Source organism: Musa acuminata, chromosome BXJ3-3 (assembly GCF_036884655.1).
Source record: "Musa acuminata AAA Group cultivar baxijiao chromosome BXJ3-3, Cavendish_Baxijiao_AAA, whole genome shotgun sequence".
Lineage (NCBI taxonomy): Eukaryota > Viridiplantae > Streptophyta > Magnoliopsida > Zingiberales > Musaceae > Musa > Musa acuminata.
This window is the reverse complement of record NC_088351.1, coordinates 29671396-29686598: the sequence shown is the minus strand read 5'-3', so window position 1 is coordinate 29686598 and position 15203 is coordinate 29671396. Positions and strand designations below refer to the sequence as shown.

Sequence of the window (15203 nt, the reverse complement as noted above, 5' to 3'; positions counted from 1 at the left end):
TAACACACAGTGAACCTCGCCCATGGCCGAATCAACCGTTCGAGATTTTCTCGGGTGATGTCACCTGCGATGGACCCAAAAGCCTGGGGCCCACAATCGGCTACGTGTATAGAGACCGGTCACTCCTGAAACTCTACGGCTGATTCAGTCGGATTGCATACGTTTACGGAATAAAGTCTAAAAATAAACATCTTTTGCACATTACATATGCTATAGAATTGACTATATATAATTTAAAGTTCAAATAAATCTAATATATTTTTGTTATTTAATATTTTAAAAATAATTATTATCATTTATAATTTTAATTAAAATCAAAGTGGTAATTAAGTAAATAAGATTAATCACAATGTCATATATGAAAGGCTAATAAATGCAATTTTATATATTTTTATTGACATTATATATGTATATATTACATATATTCTTCCAAAGCTAGTAGTTTCACTTTTCTCTCTGTAAATTTAAGCTTAATATTCATATTCCGATGAAACATTATTCTAATTAACTTTAATGACTAGATGATGCTACTGGGGGCATTGTGGTATATTTGAAATATTTAATACTTAAGTCTAAATTTATGTATTAAATTGCTATTTCCAAAGGGTACATATGTAAATCCACTTCCTTTTTATGTTTAATACTGGAAGTTGGAGGAATGCTCGAGAAGCTCTTATCCAAGGCTGCGACAACACTCCAACATCCGCGGGATGTGACGCTTTACCCTCCCCACAGCTTTTCTTTATGTGGTTTTTCTAATAGGCACAGATAAGGAGACACACGTATCCCCTAAATTTATTAAATCAAAGTTAGATAAAATTTTTAAGGCAATTTACTGAAAAAAATAAATCCAAGATAAATTCATCACAGAGAATCCCAAGTCAAATTCATCAATTCCATCTGAAATGGGTGGATTTTGATAAGATGAAACCCTCCTCCGCCTCCTCTTTTAATTTTTAATGCACCCACAAAACAGAAGAAAAATAGTGTTGCTTTGAATCTTGTCAGTCAACAAGATGATACATTTCCAAGCAAATGAAAATATCCAATTTAGCCGGTAAAAGAACCTCCATTATTGTGCCATACCTCTTTTCTGCAGGCGTGACTCCTTGATATCAGCTACTAAGCCATCAACCTTGAGTTGGTAATGGTCTCGTAGAACTTCGCAGCACTCTGTCATCGTTTCATCAGCTAAAAGTGCATTACAAGAATATAAATATCAACCAATATTGATCAAATGCTGTTTTTAGTAGTAAAAGTTTGGGGACAATATGAACTTCCACTAAGAATCAACATTTCAACTAGTTTTTTTGTATCTATTTGTCAACTTTCACGTATTTAGGTAAATGCTGCTTTATCCAAATGTTTTTTTGTTTTCGAGACAAGCTTTTTCCAAGACGATTACTGAAGAAATTGGCAGGCAAAAAGAATTTACATGGGAGGAAACAAAAAAGTCTACTTCTCGTGATGGTCGCTCGAAGGGTCAATCTTGATTACAAGAGGTTGGTGTAGGTCAGAGGGAGGACCGAACAGAACTGGTAATGGTGGTGTCACTAGGATGTTCTCCACCTCAGTATTCTCAGCCAACGCCTTGTCTAAAGATGCCTTTGCCACTCTTGTAACGCACACCATCAGCATAGCTGCATAAAAATAATAGAAACAAAGGTATACTGATGCCATGTCTTAACATTTGAATACATGAATTCAACAAATTATGATATGCTTTAAAATTACAAAATTAGATTTGTGCCATTGGTTCCTTTCTATTCTCTCTTCCAAGTTCTATTCTCGTGCAACTTGATCATACTTCTTCATAAGGCAAAATTCTATTTATCTAGAATCTCCTGTACAACAATATCATTATGCAGAGGTACAATAGAAGATTGATCAATGGCCGACTCTTATCTCTATAAATATGAAAAAAAAAATTATCAAGAAGATCATTAAGATTTGCAAGATGTTTATGATGTCTCCAGTACTTTGCACAGGAATTTCTTCAAAAACTTCCAGTCAACCAAAAGCTAGAATAATCAATATAGATTTGGTTCGATAAGAAAGGCCTTTAACATAGTAATTAAACCAGGACTGGACTAGCTGGTCCGACCAAATAATAAAAAATCAGATCCCTGAATGGTCCAGTTCGTTAACTGAATGTTAGTCTAAAGCTAATAACACAATATACGAGTTTAGATCCAGTAGTCACTAGTCAGGCACTTTAATTAATTTCCAGGAAATTCTATAGGGTCACCCCATGAGGTTCTTATTCCTGATTGACTGAGTTAATGTCACAACTTGCAAGTGTCATTCTTAGTCCAAAAATATTTCAAGACATTACAACATAAAATAGTGAAGGAACTTTTTCTTTCTGGCATCAGACCACCTATTTTGATATGTTGCAGGCACCATATTCTTGTGTATATTTTTTTCCCTTTTTCCTATGACAGGCAGTTAACCTAGAACTAACAAAGACAAATGCAGGAGGGAAGAATCAGTACACATGATAGACTTCTTACCAGATACCGCAAATCCAGATATAATTAGTACCTGCATCCATTTAAAATAGGGAAAAGGTGAATATACAATGCCAACAAAAGCCTCAATAAATGTCTTGAAACCCTGAATGGTATTTGTCAACTCAGAATAATAGGTGAAGGCATAAAAGTCCATTTACAACAGCAATAGAATCTTCATTATGGATAAAGATCACAAGCATGTTCTTACTAAGAAAATAAGAATGAAATCTTAAATATGTGGTACCATGTTAAATACATGGGGCATGCTGTGAAATTAATATAATTAATTATTGAGTTCTATGTCGAATGCCTGAGGTCTATGTTGAATGCCAGTCAACGTGCCACTCTGTGGGCAGGCACAAATGAGTGTCACGGATGGTGTGGCCAGTGTTCATTGCTAACAAGCTAAATTTTGGCCTAGCCATGTATCAATGCCACCATGCTGCTGTGTGTGGCATATATGCCCTTACCTTCCTAACAGCGTATATGTCACAAGAATCCTTGTTATGATGTGAATAATCTCCCTACAATGTGAATAATATCTTTAAAATTATGTATGTGGTTCTGTGGACGGGTAATGCATTAACAACGATCATAAATTATCTAAATTCTGCATAATATTCTTTTGCATATAAAATACTACAATATATAGAAGATACATATTTTTTTACAATGTCCAGGCAATGTTGTCTCCTGCTGTTCAAAGATTCCATGTCATCCACGTCCATGCTTTATTGGTTGCATATCTGATGGCATGCTACTGGTGGATTTACAAAATCAACATAGTTGATCAAAAGTGTTTAATGGGTCCCAGTTCAACCATCAGTATGAATTATGGAAGAGGATATAGTCAGCTATAACAGATTCTGGAGGAAATTTTGAAGTCCATAGAGGAAGGGAAGGGGCCTAGTCATATCCAAGAAAGATACAGACCTAATGCCCTTGGTGAATTTAAAGAATCAATTAAGTTGTTAACAAAGTTGGTATGTTGATACAGGGACAAGAAAGTCGAGTAGCAGCTGAGAGGAAGGAAAGCCAAGGGTTTGATGGGAAAGGATTTAGAAAACTATTGACAAATTTGGAGTTTCTTGGAGGCCTAAGAAGAACACAACGCAATTGCTCAAATGTCATGTCAATAGAGTGATCACTTGAAAGAATTAGCTGAGAAGACCACAAACCAGACACCAAACTCCATAGTCCTATATCACTCTGCTTTGTTTCTTGAAAGAAGCCACTAGCTAACCTATATTGTAAATAAAGTTGGCACAACAAATGTCAAAGGCATATATCATGCCAACCCCTGCACATTGTGTAGTGTGGCACTAATGTGTATACCAATGCTCAGGCGTATTGTACATGTTTGATCACTTCAAGTTATTTGCTCAGCTTACATTAGCTTGATCAAGACAAGTTTGTAATAGGTATTTTTCACAATTTTATTAGGATTTTATAATCAAATTCATCATCAGATAGAGTGAAAAAGACATTAAAGAAAGATTATTATTTTTAAGAAAGATTAAATTTGATTGGATGATCTTTCCTAAAGGCTTAACTAGAATCTGTCTGGACCTAGAGTAAGGTTGCATAAATTGTCACCCTATTATAGCAATAAGTGCCATTCATATAGGCATTTGGCACCTGCAATTACACGTATTGGCCTTCTTCATGGTAGATGAAATATTATTTCCCATATTCATCATAAAATAACAGCTTAACATAATCTACAGTGAATAAAGCAAAGAATAAATATCATCCCTTAATAATAGACCCAAAGAAGTCTTTAAAAGTAAAATCCATTACTGGATTAAGGTACCTTCAGTATGGTTATTTTCACCAAGCAAAATACTTTCCAGTTCTACTCAACAGATTTGATTTAGGCCACATGAGAGGTCTTCTGCGGTGATCATTGAGAGAAGAAAACAAGAAAAATAAAGAAAAGATACTATAAACAATATGTTCAGAACAGCATTCTTTATCAGACCTTGAAAGAGGCTTCAATCTTTGAAGTTTAAACATCTCTGAATGAGCTATATTCTTAATTCACTAACCCAACCTAATTAAGGTCAACTAGCTAAAGATATGAGTGGGACTCTAATGATAAAGAGAATTGTTGGACCACTTTTCATGGCTTTTTCCCTTGGTTCTCTCCACACAAGAACAGTAGAGCAAAAGACACAGGGTCTAGCAGTGATGCTTTTGGTAAACAACAACCCAACTTGACATTGTCGCTTTTAACAAGGCACACAAACATGCAAAAATTACATGAGGTCAGAAATTGAGGAATAAAACAAGTCAATGGTTACATTTTATGACTCTAACCTAACAAATGAACTATATTACCAATAAGAATACTTTTGTCTTAGTTTTTATGACTCTAACCAAACAAATAAACTATATTACCGATAAGAATATTTTTGTCCATGCTGATCAACAGAAAGAGATGGACAACAGATATGATGGCACTATAAAGCAGTTAATGCTTACCCAACGAGTAGTTGAAACCTCACTCCATCCATGTGTCACATCAGAAAGATCTTTCAAGGTTGTTCCAACATATACCAGTGCAAAAGTTATCGGCTGCAAAGGAAAACCACTTAGATTTTAGATCACCATTCCATGTTACTACATGTTCAAGAACTTAGTAATGATTATTTTTTTTCTGAGCCATTGACACGTTGACAGTGCTTCTGAGAACCAAACAGAAAACACATGTAAATATTGAACCTAACTTCCTTTGATTGCCTGAACAACCTTCAGGATCTTCTAATAAACACAATAAGACCAATTTAAAGATATACTTCATTTAAATGGAAAAAAAGAATATGTGCAACAAAAGAGAAAAGAAGGAACAAAGAGCTGTCGCCACAGTAGTTTTAGCAGGTGTGGCATGGTATTGCATAATGATGAAGATGAGCCAAAAAAATGATAAGTGCCACTAACTTTAAGTCACTAATCCAAATATGCAATTTAAAGATGTTTAAAGAAAACTTAATATAGGACCAAATGAAAGAAGGAAATCATATTTGTAAGTTCACACTCTTCTTGGGAGTTAGTAGTGCCAAATCAATGATCGTTATACAAATTGAAGGTTCATTGTATTGAACATATTTAAGAACACTTAGAATGTTCAGTCAGTTTCATGGATTTCAAAGACCTCTTGCCTATGCATCATAATATCACAGTGGGAAACAATAAAGCCAGTTATGAAAATGACGAAATAGCATATAGATTTGAATTTTGAAGAACCAGGTTGTTAATGATGATATAAGGCATATAAACACAACCAAAACTTTGAAGACTCAGATGCTTCTACATCATTCTAGTGGAGCTCAGGAATGACAACTAAACTTGTTGCTTATTGCAGAACATCATAGCACATGATAAATCCACAGACTTCTATTAGATAGGAAAATCATTGGACCAAGGAACTTATATAACCACTCTTCCTAAAGGAAAAAAAAAAGAGAGATAAACATGTAAGAGAATATACATGGTCAAGAATCGCATAAACAATGCATATGACCTTGGGTTTCCTGTTTAATACCAATAATTGATGTTTAAAAAGCTTGAAAGAGTACAAAGCTAAAACCAGGAAGAGAAGTCCCTAGGAAGCATACCATCATCCCAAGCCATGATGCAATCATATATTCTCCAATGCTAACAGGAGTAACAGATAAGAGGTAGTTTAGCATGTTAAATGGAAGTAAAGGTACAAGCCTTAGCAGCAATACAATCTGCGGAAAGACAACAAAAAACTAATGTCAACTCATGGATGAGTAAACTCAATCTACAGAAAAGTTATTCCCAGAAAATCTGATACAGCAGTTTCTACATGTACTACAAGAAACATGTCAGTTACTGATTCCATCAAACAATCAAAGTTTACCTTTTCTGTTCTCTGAAATATTTTTCCACCAATGTTGCACTCAACAATGTCAACTTATGGCAGCATGCTAGAACATGCTGACAAAGTATTTTGCAAGCAGATTCTACCAATAGCAGACAACATAATCGTCTCAAGAAAACAAGACCTTAGACACTTAGAAGTACTTAACCCATCTTAGCCCTTGGAAATTATAAAATCATCAAGTAAAAGTTGGCTTTTCTGAATCTGAAATATTTATATGAAGACATTTGATCCAAAACTATTGCAGATATTAAAAATAAATTCACAATTAAGACCAGTATATATCCAAGGTTATCTAATTCGAGAATACCACCATAAGTCCCCTCACACATTCACCATTGTGAATCACTCTAGTCAAAATTCATATTCAGATAGATATTGATAGCAGGTGTGCAAAACCAGTCCAGATTTAAAGCATGTCCTGAGCCCAACTAATAAACTAATCCTTTTTTAGAAGAGTACATCTATATGCTTAATTTGAACCAACAAAATAAATCAGGCCTCCTTCTGGCCATAATAAATAGAGTACATCTATTTGCTCTATTGATTGGAGATCCAAATATGACTGAACAAAACTCAGGACAACTTCTGGCCATAATCATGTTTCTATGGATATGTAAATAAAGAACATCATACACCAAAGTAGAGAATTATAGGTGTAAACCAACATTAGATCGAGGATTGTAGTGCCAATCAGAAGAAATTGGCTGATTTCATGCTACAAAAGGACAAACCCTGGTTTAGGCAATATAAAGGAAAAAAGAGACACAGAAAGATGATTGTCAAAAACTATAATAAAGTTGAAAACAAGATATTCTGAAGAGGAAGATTTAGTCTATAACCGAATAGAAGAGACAGGAAAAGAAATGCAAAGTGTTGGTCAACAAAGAGCATCAAAGACAAGATGACAGAAAGAACAAAGAAGGTAAAGGTGAGTCGTAGAGACAAACTGGAGATCACCTTCTTTATAGCACCTTGCTGATGAATCAACAAAGTGTCTCCTGCCTATACGTCCCACCTCCACCACTTCACTCATTAACACCTCTTTTTTTACCATTGTGGTAATGAGTATAAGTAGCATCCAATGCACATGTGGGCTTTATGCATATAGAGACCATGAAAATCCACTATGTATGGGATGAATTGGCACACATGCATATAGCTGCATATGCAGTGACACATCATTTCCCTACGGCCATAACATATCAGAAGCTGGACAAATTGCTAGTAGGCCGCAAATATATACAAGTAGATTAATAAGCAATTCTTTGATACTTTGTAGACTAAAATTTTGTTATCTGGATAAATATAGACAAAAGTGCAAATCTAGATAATCTACGCATATCATCAGAAGTACGAACGAATCATTTACAATCATTGGTGAAGCAACCATAGATTCAATAGTAACATTTTATGGCAAAAATAAACAAACTATGGAGTTCTTTTTGTGCCTTCCATCTTAGTTAAAGATTTTCAATCACATGCTTCACTCAAAGTTAAGTAGAAATATGATTGCTCAGAGAAAAAAATGCTTTGGACCTTAAAACCAGATCTCTGAATTGCAATAGCAACTGCCTGAAACTTAGGATAATCCTTCAACTTGGAAATAACATAAGGCCTCCCTATCTGCAAGAGAACAAAATAAAAGGATATATTTATGCTGTATAGTCATAAATAAGTAGAGACACAGCATCACAATAAATTTTCGATTCCAGCATGTTCCAAGCCTCCAAGGTATAATCAGATAAGTAAAATCAGTATATTATAAGCATAGTTGCAAAGTTACCAACAAAACCATGAAATAGAATTATAAAGTACAATAATGTAGAAGCCCATAAGATGTTAATCTCTACCTATAGATAATTGTCAGAAATAAACAATGGGAATAGGAACAACTGAGAAGGATGATGAAATCAACATATCATACACAACGATGTCCTAGGTGTCATACATTTAGGTACCCTATTAAGCTCACTCTATTTAGTATGATCAAGAACAAAGGTAGAATGAGAAGGAATATAGGTACAATGTTGGGTTATTATTTCACTCATGCAGCTCAAAGAGTTAAAAAATGCTGATGGAAGAACTTTTAAGTAGACTTTTCATTTAGTCACCATGTCTTCTAGATTATTCTTATGTCTACAGTAATTTCAGATGTTTGTCCTCTAGTTGCATGATCATAAACAAGTAAACAACAACTAGTAAGATACTTAAATAGCCTTTAGATCATCATGTAACATCCAATTTTTCAAGGGCACAGACACAAACCAACTTGATATTTGCTGTCTTGGGAACAGACTGTCGTAATTAAATCCTCACTCATAAGAGCATGAGCTCATTTAAATCTTTCTTATTGCATTACATGTTAAACAAGATTCTGCAACTCAAAGTTGGTAGGGAAGTTGAAGAGGAAAGTATTTGTCGGCCTTTTTTATTATCAAATTTTAACCATCACTTTATTAGAATACAACAACTTGAGTGAAATAACGATGCACTTAATAGATGGAATAAAGAATAAACAGGCAACTGTCACTGATAACGTCTAAATTTATTTATTTTTACCGTTCTACCAAGAAGAAATGCAGCTGTTGCACCAATTGTTGCTCCAATAGAGTCAGCCACAAACCCTATGGGCAACCCAAAAAGATACCCACCACCAAGCTGGCAAAGCAAAATTGTATTAACTGCTGAACCAAAAGAAGAAAGAGAGACTAGCATAACACACATTTAACTTTCATATGTTCGAACCATAATATAACACTAGGTATCCAAACCAAATCAACTCAAGACTCATGGCAGAACTTAAAGTGTTCATTTATCATCATCACTTAATATATCATACAACGATGCCGAAAGAGTATAGATGATCTTTTAAATTACATTAATGATCCAAGTAGGCAATTAGACAAAAAGAAGACACGAGAAATATAAACAATGAAAATTGCTCATTTACTAGTTAACCATTGCCAAAGCATAACGACCGGAAACGAAATGTATTATGAATTTGTTAGAGTGTTGCAATCTATGAACCCTAACCTTTTGAATCTTTGTCAAATGAAAACATGTAAATTTGACCTCAAAGGAAACTAGAAATGTAATAAATCAGCTATATCATGTAGAAATAGGACAGAGAGGAGAGAGATAGAAGCCACTCAAGAAAGATAATTCATCTTTAGCAAAGACAGTTAATTGATGAGAAACATATATTGTGAACATGGATGAAAAAAATTGGAAATATGTAATGACACTAGTGAAACATTTTATCAAGATAAGGAGTATTCCATACTTACCGTAAGTACTGATGCTGGAACAGCTAATACTGTCAAAGGAATATAAGCAACAGCCCTAATTAAAGAAAGAAACAAGATTAACATCAAGCAGATAAGGAATATGGGAAAAAATAATACTCAGGACTGACAGTATTTATCAAGATGTAATACTCGAGAAAGGCAACCTTAGAATCAACAAGTTTAATTCATCGATCTGCATCATGTGAAGGGCAATACACTAGAAAAGAAAAAGGCCATCATTCTTTTCTGACTAATTGCAAACTTTTTACCTTGTACACATGCATGCTGATATTTGATTGTTGATCTGAAGAGGGATGCAAAATATTCATTTTAATTTTTAAGCATAGAAGACACGGGATCCTTTATTGACAATAATCGCTATCCAGCCAGCCAGAAATGCAACAGACAGCTGCTAGCAGCCGCAGGGTGCAGCAGGCTTGCAGGCCTATAAATATTTGGGACAGTAGTGCTACCTACTTGTAGAGTAAAGGCCACTTTGACCCTTCCTAGACACCACATTGTTGAGAGCCTGATGCATAAAGTTCGCCAGCACTAAATTTCTAGCTATCAATGCATAATCCGGAAAGCTACTTCCATGGAAATATGAGACGTGACATTCTCAGTGACCAGAATAATAAATTGGCTGCAATGATTATCAGTAGAGAGGTCAACGGTAATACGAATGTCCACATGTTGGAGGGGCAAAAATTAGTGCAACATGGAAACCAATAACAAAGATGGATGGTGAACTAAACTAGGAGGGTAAGTCTGCCTTTAGAAAGAACAAGTTAGAGAAAGAGGAGATATAACACTATAAAATGTTTGTTGTGCCACATCCATGTCAGACATTGTTTAACATCAAATGAAAACTTCATGGAAACTTATGTTGTCAAATTCTTGGAAACTTATGTTACACACATGTATCATCTGCATTAATTTATATTAATGTACGAAACATGTGTACACATACTTCTTCCACTAATCATGAACGTCAACAAATTGCTTACTTTTTTGTATGAATGTGAAGTATATTTAGAAATGATTGTTATTATGAAAAGTATATGTGTGTTTCTCTTAAGTTAGATAAATGGTAATCACATATTGTTTAAACTGTTCAAACAATTATCTTTTCTTCAATGTTTCATATAAGATATCAATATGTATACTTAAACCTAGGCCATAAGAGCTTAACTTTTATCAAATGCTTAGCCTATTTCAAACTTAAAAAACACACAAATGAGGGGAACAAACAACTGGAGATATAGCATATTACATTTCATCAAAACATTAAAATCCATCTACCAAACCAAGAGGAATAGAAATGTTCCATGATGACATCAAGCTACCATCTAAAAGAATTTTACTAGCAATAGCAAGTAGTTAAAAGTTATTTGTTTTATACAGACTGAAACTAACTTCATGAGAGATGAACTCTAAGCAAATTAGTGTTACTAGGCAACAACACCGTCGCACACTAAAATATTGATCCCAAATTAAAAAAAGAAAAGGAAAAAAAAGAAAATTGGTGGTACTACAATAATAAAATTGCTCAACAATGAACTAAACAATAAAATTGACAGAGAAATAACACGTCATCACAAATTATAATTGCACAAGAACTTGTTGTAGTGAACATTAAAAAATATCTAGTAAAGAGTACCATAACAGCATACAGAGAAAAAGAAGGCTAGCTGAGATCTATTAATAGACACCTATTGTCACTTACAGAACTAGAGGACCCCATGGACCAAGATTCTGCTTGACCCAGACTAAAAAATCCTTCAGAATCTGTCAGCAAGCATATTTCACAAGGCTCAGTCATCAAAAGTTCAAAAGCTGATGTAAACAGAAAACTTAACCATTTTAACAGTTACACAGACCAGAACACTGACATTAATGCAAAACAGAAGACAAAGGAAAATAAATCAAGTACTTGTTCATAAGGTATTGTCATTGAAGTGTGAACACAACCATCATTATCAACCACATTTCTTGTGAAGATAGATTTCTAAATAACATAATCAGTTTGCAGTTTAACATTTGTATATATTAATATAAGAAACAGTCAACCGGCCATATAATCAACATTTTTTTTGAAAAAAATAACTAAGAAAATTTGAATCACAGGTTAGATAACAATCTCCTTTTATATCTGGAGGGTAGTAAAACCCAATGAATGTAGTATATTATAATAGCAGCGGAAATATGATAACTCATTGGTCTTTTCTTCTACAAAAATAGCATAAGCAAGTGCATCAAACTGTACATTTCATAGAAGTCAGTTATAACAAACAGTTCAGCAATCTCAAGAGTAAAAATAAGTATAGGGTTTAAAAAATCGAAGTATTTGGGAGGAAATGAGTAGTCCTCAATCAAGAGTGTAAGGTACCTATCACTACGGTAGCATAAGAGGCATCAACACCATTATCACCAAAAGTGATGATCATCAATCAATGAGGCCTTTGCCAACAGAAGTGGTATAAGCATTTCAGAAAAGTAAATAACCTTTAATCGACAGTGTATCTTATAAGTGGATTCAAGCACACAAGGCATTCACACCACTGTCACTAAAAGCTATAAACACAAGGCATTCGTACCACTGTCACTAAAAGTTCTAAACATCAATCAACCTTTACAGCAATATTGCTCATGAATGCATTAAATCCTTAAGCCAACAAAATATCCAGTTTGAGTGAAAATTAGTGGGAAGATTAAACTTTTTCCTGTTTTGAGGAAGTTAATATCAAGGTCTGTCATACCGGATCGTACCGCCCAGTACGGGCGGTACGTACCGGTCCGACAGGCCAGCGGTATGCTAACCGTGTACCGGTCCGCACTGTAGCAGTGCTACAGTGTTCGGTATACTGTACCGTACCGGTACCGAGTCCGGGTCGAAACGCCGATACAGTACGGTACGACAGACCTTGATTAATATAAACATCAATTAACCTTTACAGCAATATTGCTCACAAATGCATTAAATCCTCAAACCAACAAAATATCCAGTTTGCGAGAAAGTTAGTGGGAAGATTACACTTTTTCCTGTTTTGAGGAAGATAATGAAGTATTTTGAGTTTCCTGAGAGTTAAATTGATGAAACAAAAATGTAGCCACATGTTCATAGCATACAGGCTAAAATGCGAAACAGGACCAGATTCTTACTTGGCAAAAAAATAATGTAAAGGTGTTTGAAGAATTGCAATGCAGGTCATCGCTGATTAAATAGCAGATGAGCTAGACAAACCCAAATACAAGAATATGTAACTTTGTCTAGGTAGAAACTTTCTCAAATGGATGGAGTACTGGAAGATCCAGATAAAGATGGCAATGGTGGTATGCACAGTACAACCGAAAACTGAAACATCAACAACATAGTCAGAGATTTGTAGAGCAAAAAGATTGTCATTATTGATTTGGAAGACTTTCTCTAGTTAGCAATAGAAGAAGGAAATGGACAATCATACAAATTTTTAATTGAGAGAACCTTACGTAGTTATTCATCATAAAACCTTAAGGTTCCACAGTTTGATTAAAATATTTGATGTCTAATTCAGCTCATCAATTAAGATCAGAAATTATCACATCGAAGAAGTGAAATGATAAAACCTTGGAGCAATTGGGTGGTCTAGCTGAGTCAGGTTTAGGTAGTGTGACAATCAGGCTAAGATTTACATTTCTGTTTATTTATGTTGTCATTGGTCATTCGAGGGCCTCAAAATCAGACTCTGCCGACCCTATGCCCCAGTTTATCTTGTAAAATCTGGTTACAACGACAAGCATATAAATCACCGGCCGATCTAGCTACAGATACATTATGCAAGCATGTGTACTAAATGCTGATCAATCCATCGAGACAAGTCTTTTTGGGAAGATTGGGTACGGACATAAGCTTTAACAACTAATGTAGGAGAAGAAACCCATCCTTATTATTTCTAATACTGATCATTAAAAACACAGATAACCCAAATAAATTTTCCGCGAGGAAGAAAGAACAGTGACAGATGGATCTAGGAACAACTTCGCCACATGTAATCGTTTAACCAGATCATGCTTCGTATCCTCATCGCATTCCACGAACGGAACCATCATCACACGCTAACAAACCACGACAATGTGATGCCGCCTAAGACATCGCAGATTGTGACGATTAGACAACGCGAAACCCCTCGATTTACCTTTTCGACGGGAAGAGTGATGAAGGCGGTGACGATGGCAGCGGCGAGGAGGAAGAGGAAGGAGACCCGGAAGAGGGCGGACCAGGAGACGGCCATCGACGACAGCCGCCGGCGCCACGGCCGGCACTCCTCGGCGTCCTCGCCCTCCATCGAGCTCCCGGCCTTCCGCGCCCTCAACCCCCCAACGTTTGCCAGATCTACTGCCCCCTCGCTCGCCTCCCCCTTCTTCTTCGGCGTCTAACCGACCAATTCCATCCCCCCTTCCTCTTTCCCCCCTTGCCCTTTTTTTAGTCGGTGGATCACACTACTGGTAGAAAAAGACGCCGCGATTCCCCACCTCCTCGGTGATTTTTTTTCCCTCTTTTTTTATTTGATGCTTCTTCTTCGACCAATGATAGAAATGCCTCACAAAGGGAAATGTAACGCTGTTGGTTTATATAGCCGTTCCACCGGTGAGCCTTCCTCGCCGATTGTGTTCGGTTGAAGCAACGAATTGGGTGTTTGAGACGCAAAACCACCCAAACGCGTTAAGCTGAAATGTGATTCGATGTTTTTGAAAATAATTATTTAATTCTCAAACATTGTGTATTAAATTTATTATGTAATCTCTCTCCTATTCGATTGTTAGTGAAAACTTCTTTAATTAATACACGTTAAAATTAATAATATTATTGGGATTACTTTTTTAATAATATTTATATTTTAGATATTTTTAATCGGTATTCCTTTTTTTATTTTTTAACAATATATTTAATTTTAAAAATACTCAAACTTTCCTTCAAAAATTTTCTCGTCTATTATAATATTTTTGGCTTATTAAATTTATTATGTGATCTCTCTCACATTCGATTGTTAGTGAAAACTCCTTCAATTAATAAGCATTAAAATTAATAATATTATCGGTGTGAATTTAAAAATATATTTATATTCTGGATGTTTTTAATCCCTATTCCTATTTTTTTGTTTTTTAACAGTATATTTAATTTCAAAAATATTTAATATTTACCTTAAAAAATTTATCATCAATTATAGTATTTTTGACGTATTATAATGTTTTGATTATCACAATAAAAATATCCACTCAAAAACATTATAAAAATTAAATAAATTTTTAATCTTAATCAAACTAACTATAAACCTAAAAATATGATATTATAATGATATATAAACAATGATAATAAATGAAATATAACATAATATCACATTTATGATGTTTCCATACCTTAATAAAATACTGTAAATGAGCCAAATTATAATAGTTGAAGACGGATAAAAAAAGGATGAGAAAACTTGACTAAAATGCTTTTGAGAGATACTT

At 34.7% G+C, this 15203-nt stretch overlaps 1 protein-coding gene across 1 annotated transcript; it reads right to left on the bottom strand.

Annotated features, from left to right (window-relative positions):
• Positions 1-1277: 1277 nt before the first annotated feature.
• On the bottom strand, positions 1278-14155 carry LOC135632289 (uncharacterized). Its single transcript, XM_065140722.1, has 9 exons — positions 13886-14155; positions 11437-11498; positions 9711-9765; positions 8983-9081; positions 7960-8046; positions 6131-6247; positions 4998-5090; positions 2514-2544; positions 1278-1640 (listed from the first exon to the last, which is right to left on the bottom strand). Exons 1-9 carry the CDS (start codon positions 14033-14035, stop codon positions 1456-1458), a joined length of 879 nt encoding a protein of 292 aa, XP_064996794.1. The 5' UTR covers positions 14036-14155; the 3' UTR covers positions 1278-1455.
• Positions 14156-15203: the final 1048 nt, after the last annotated feature.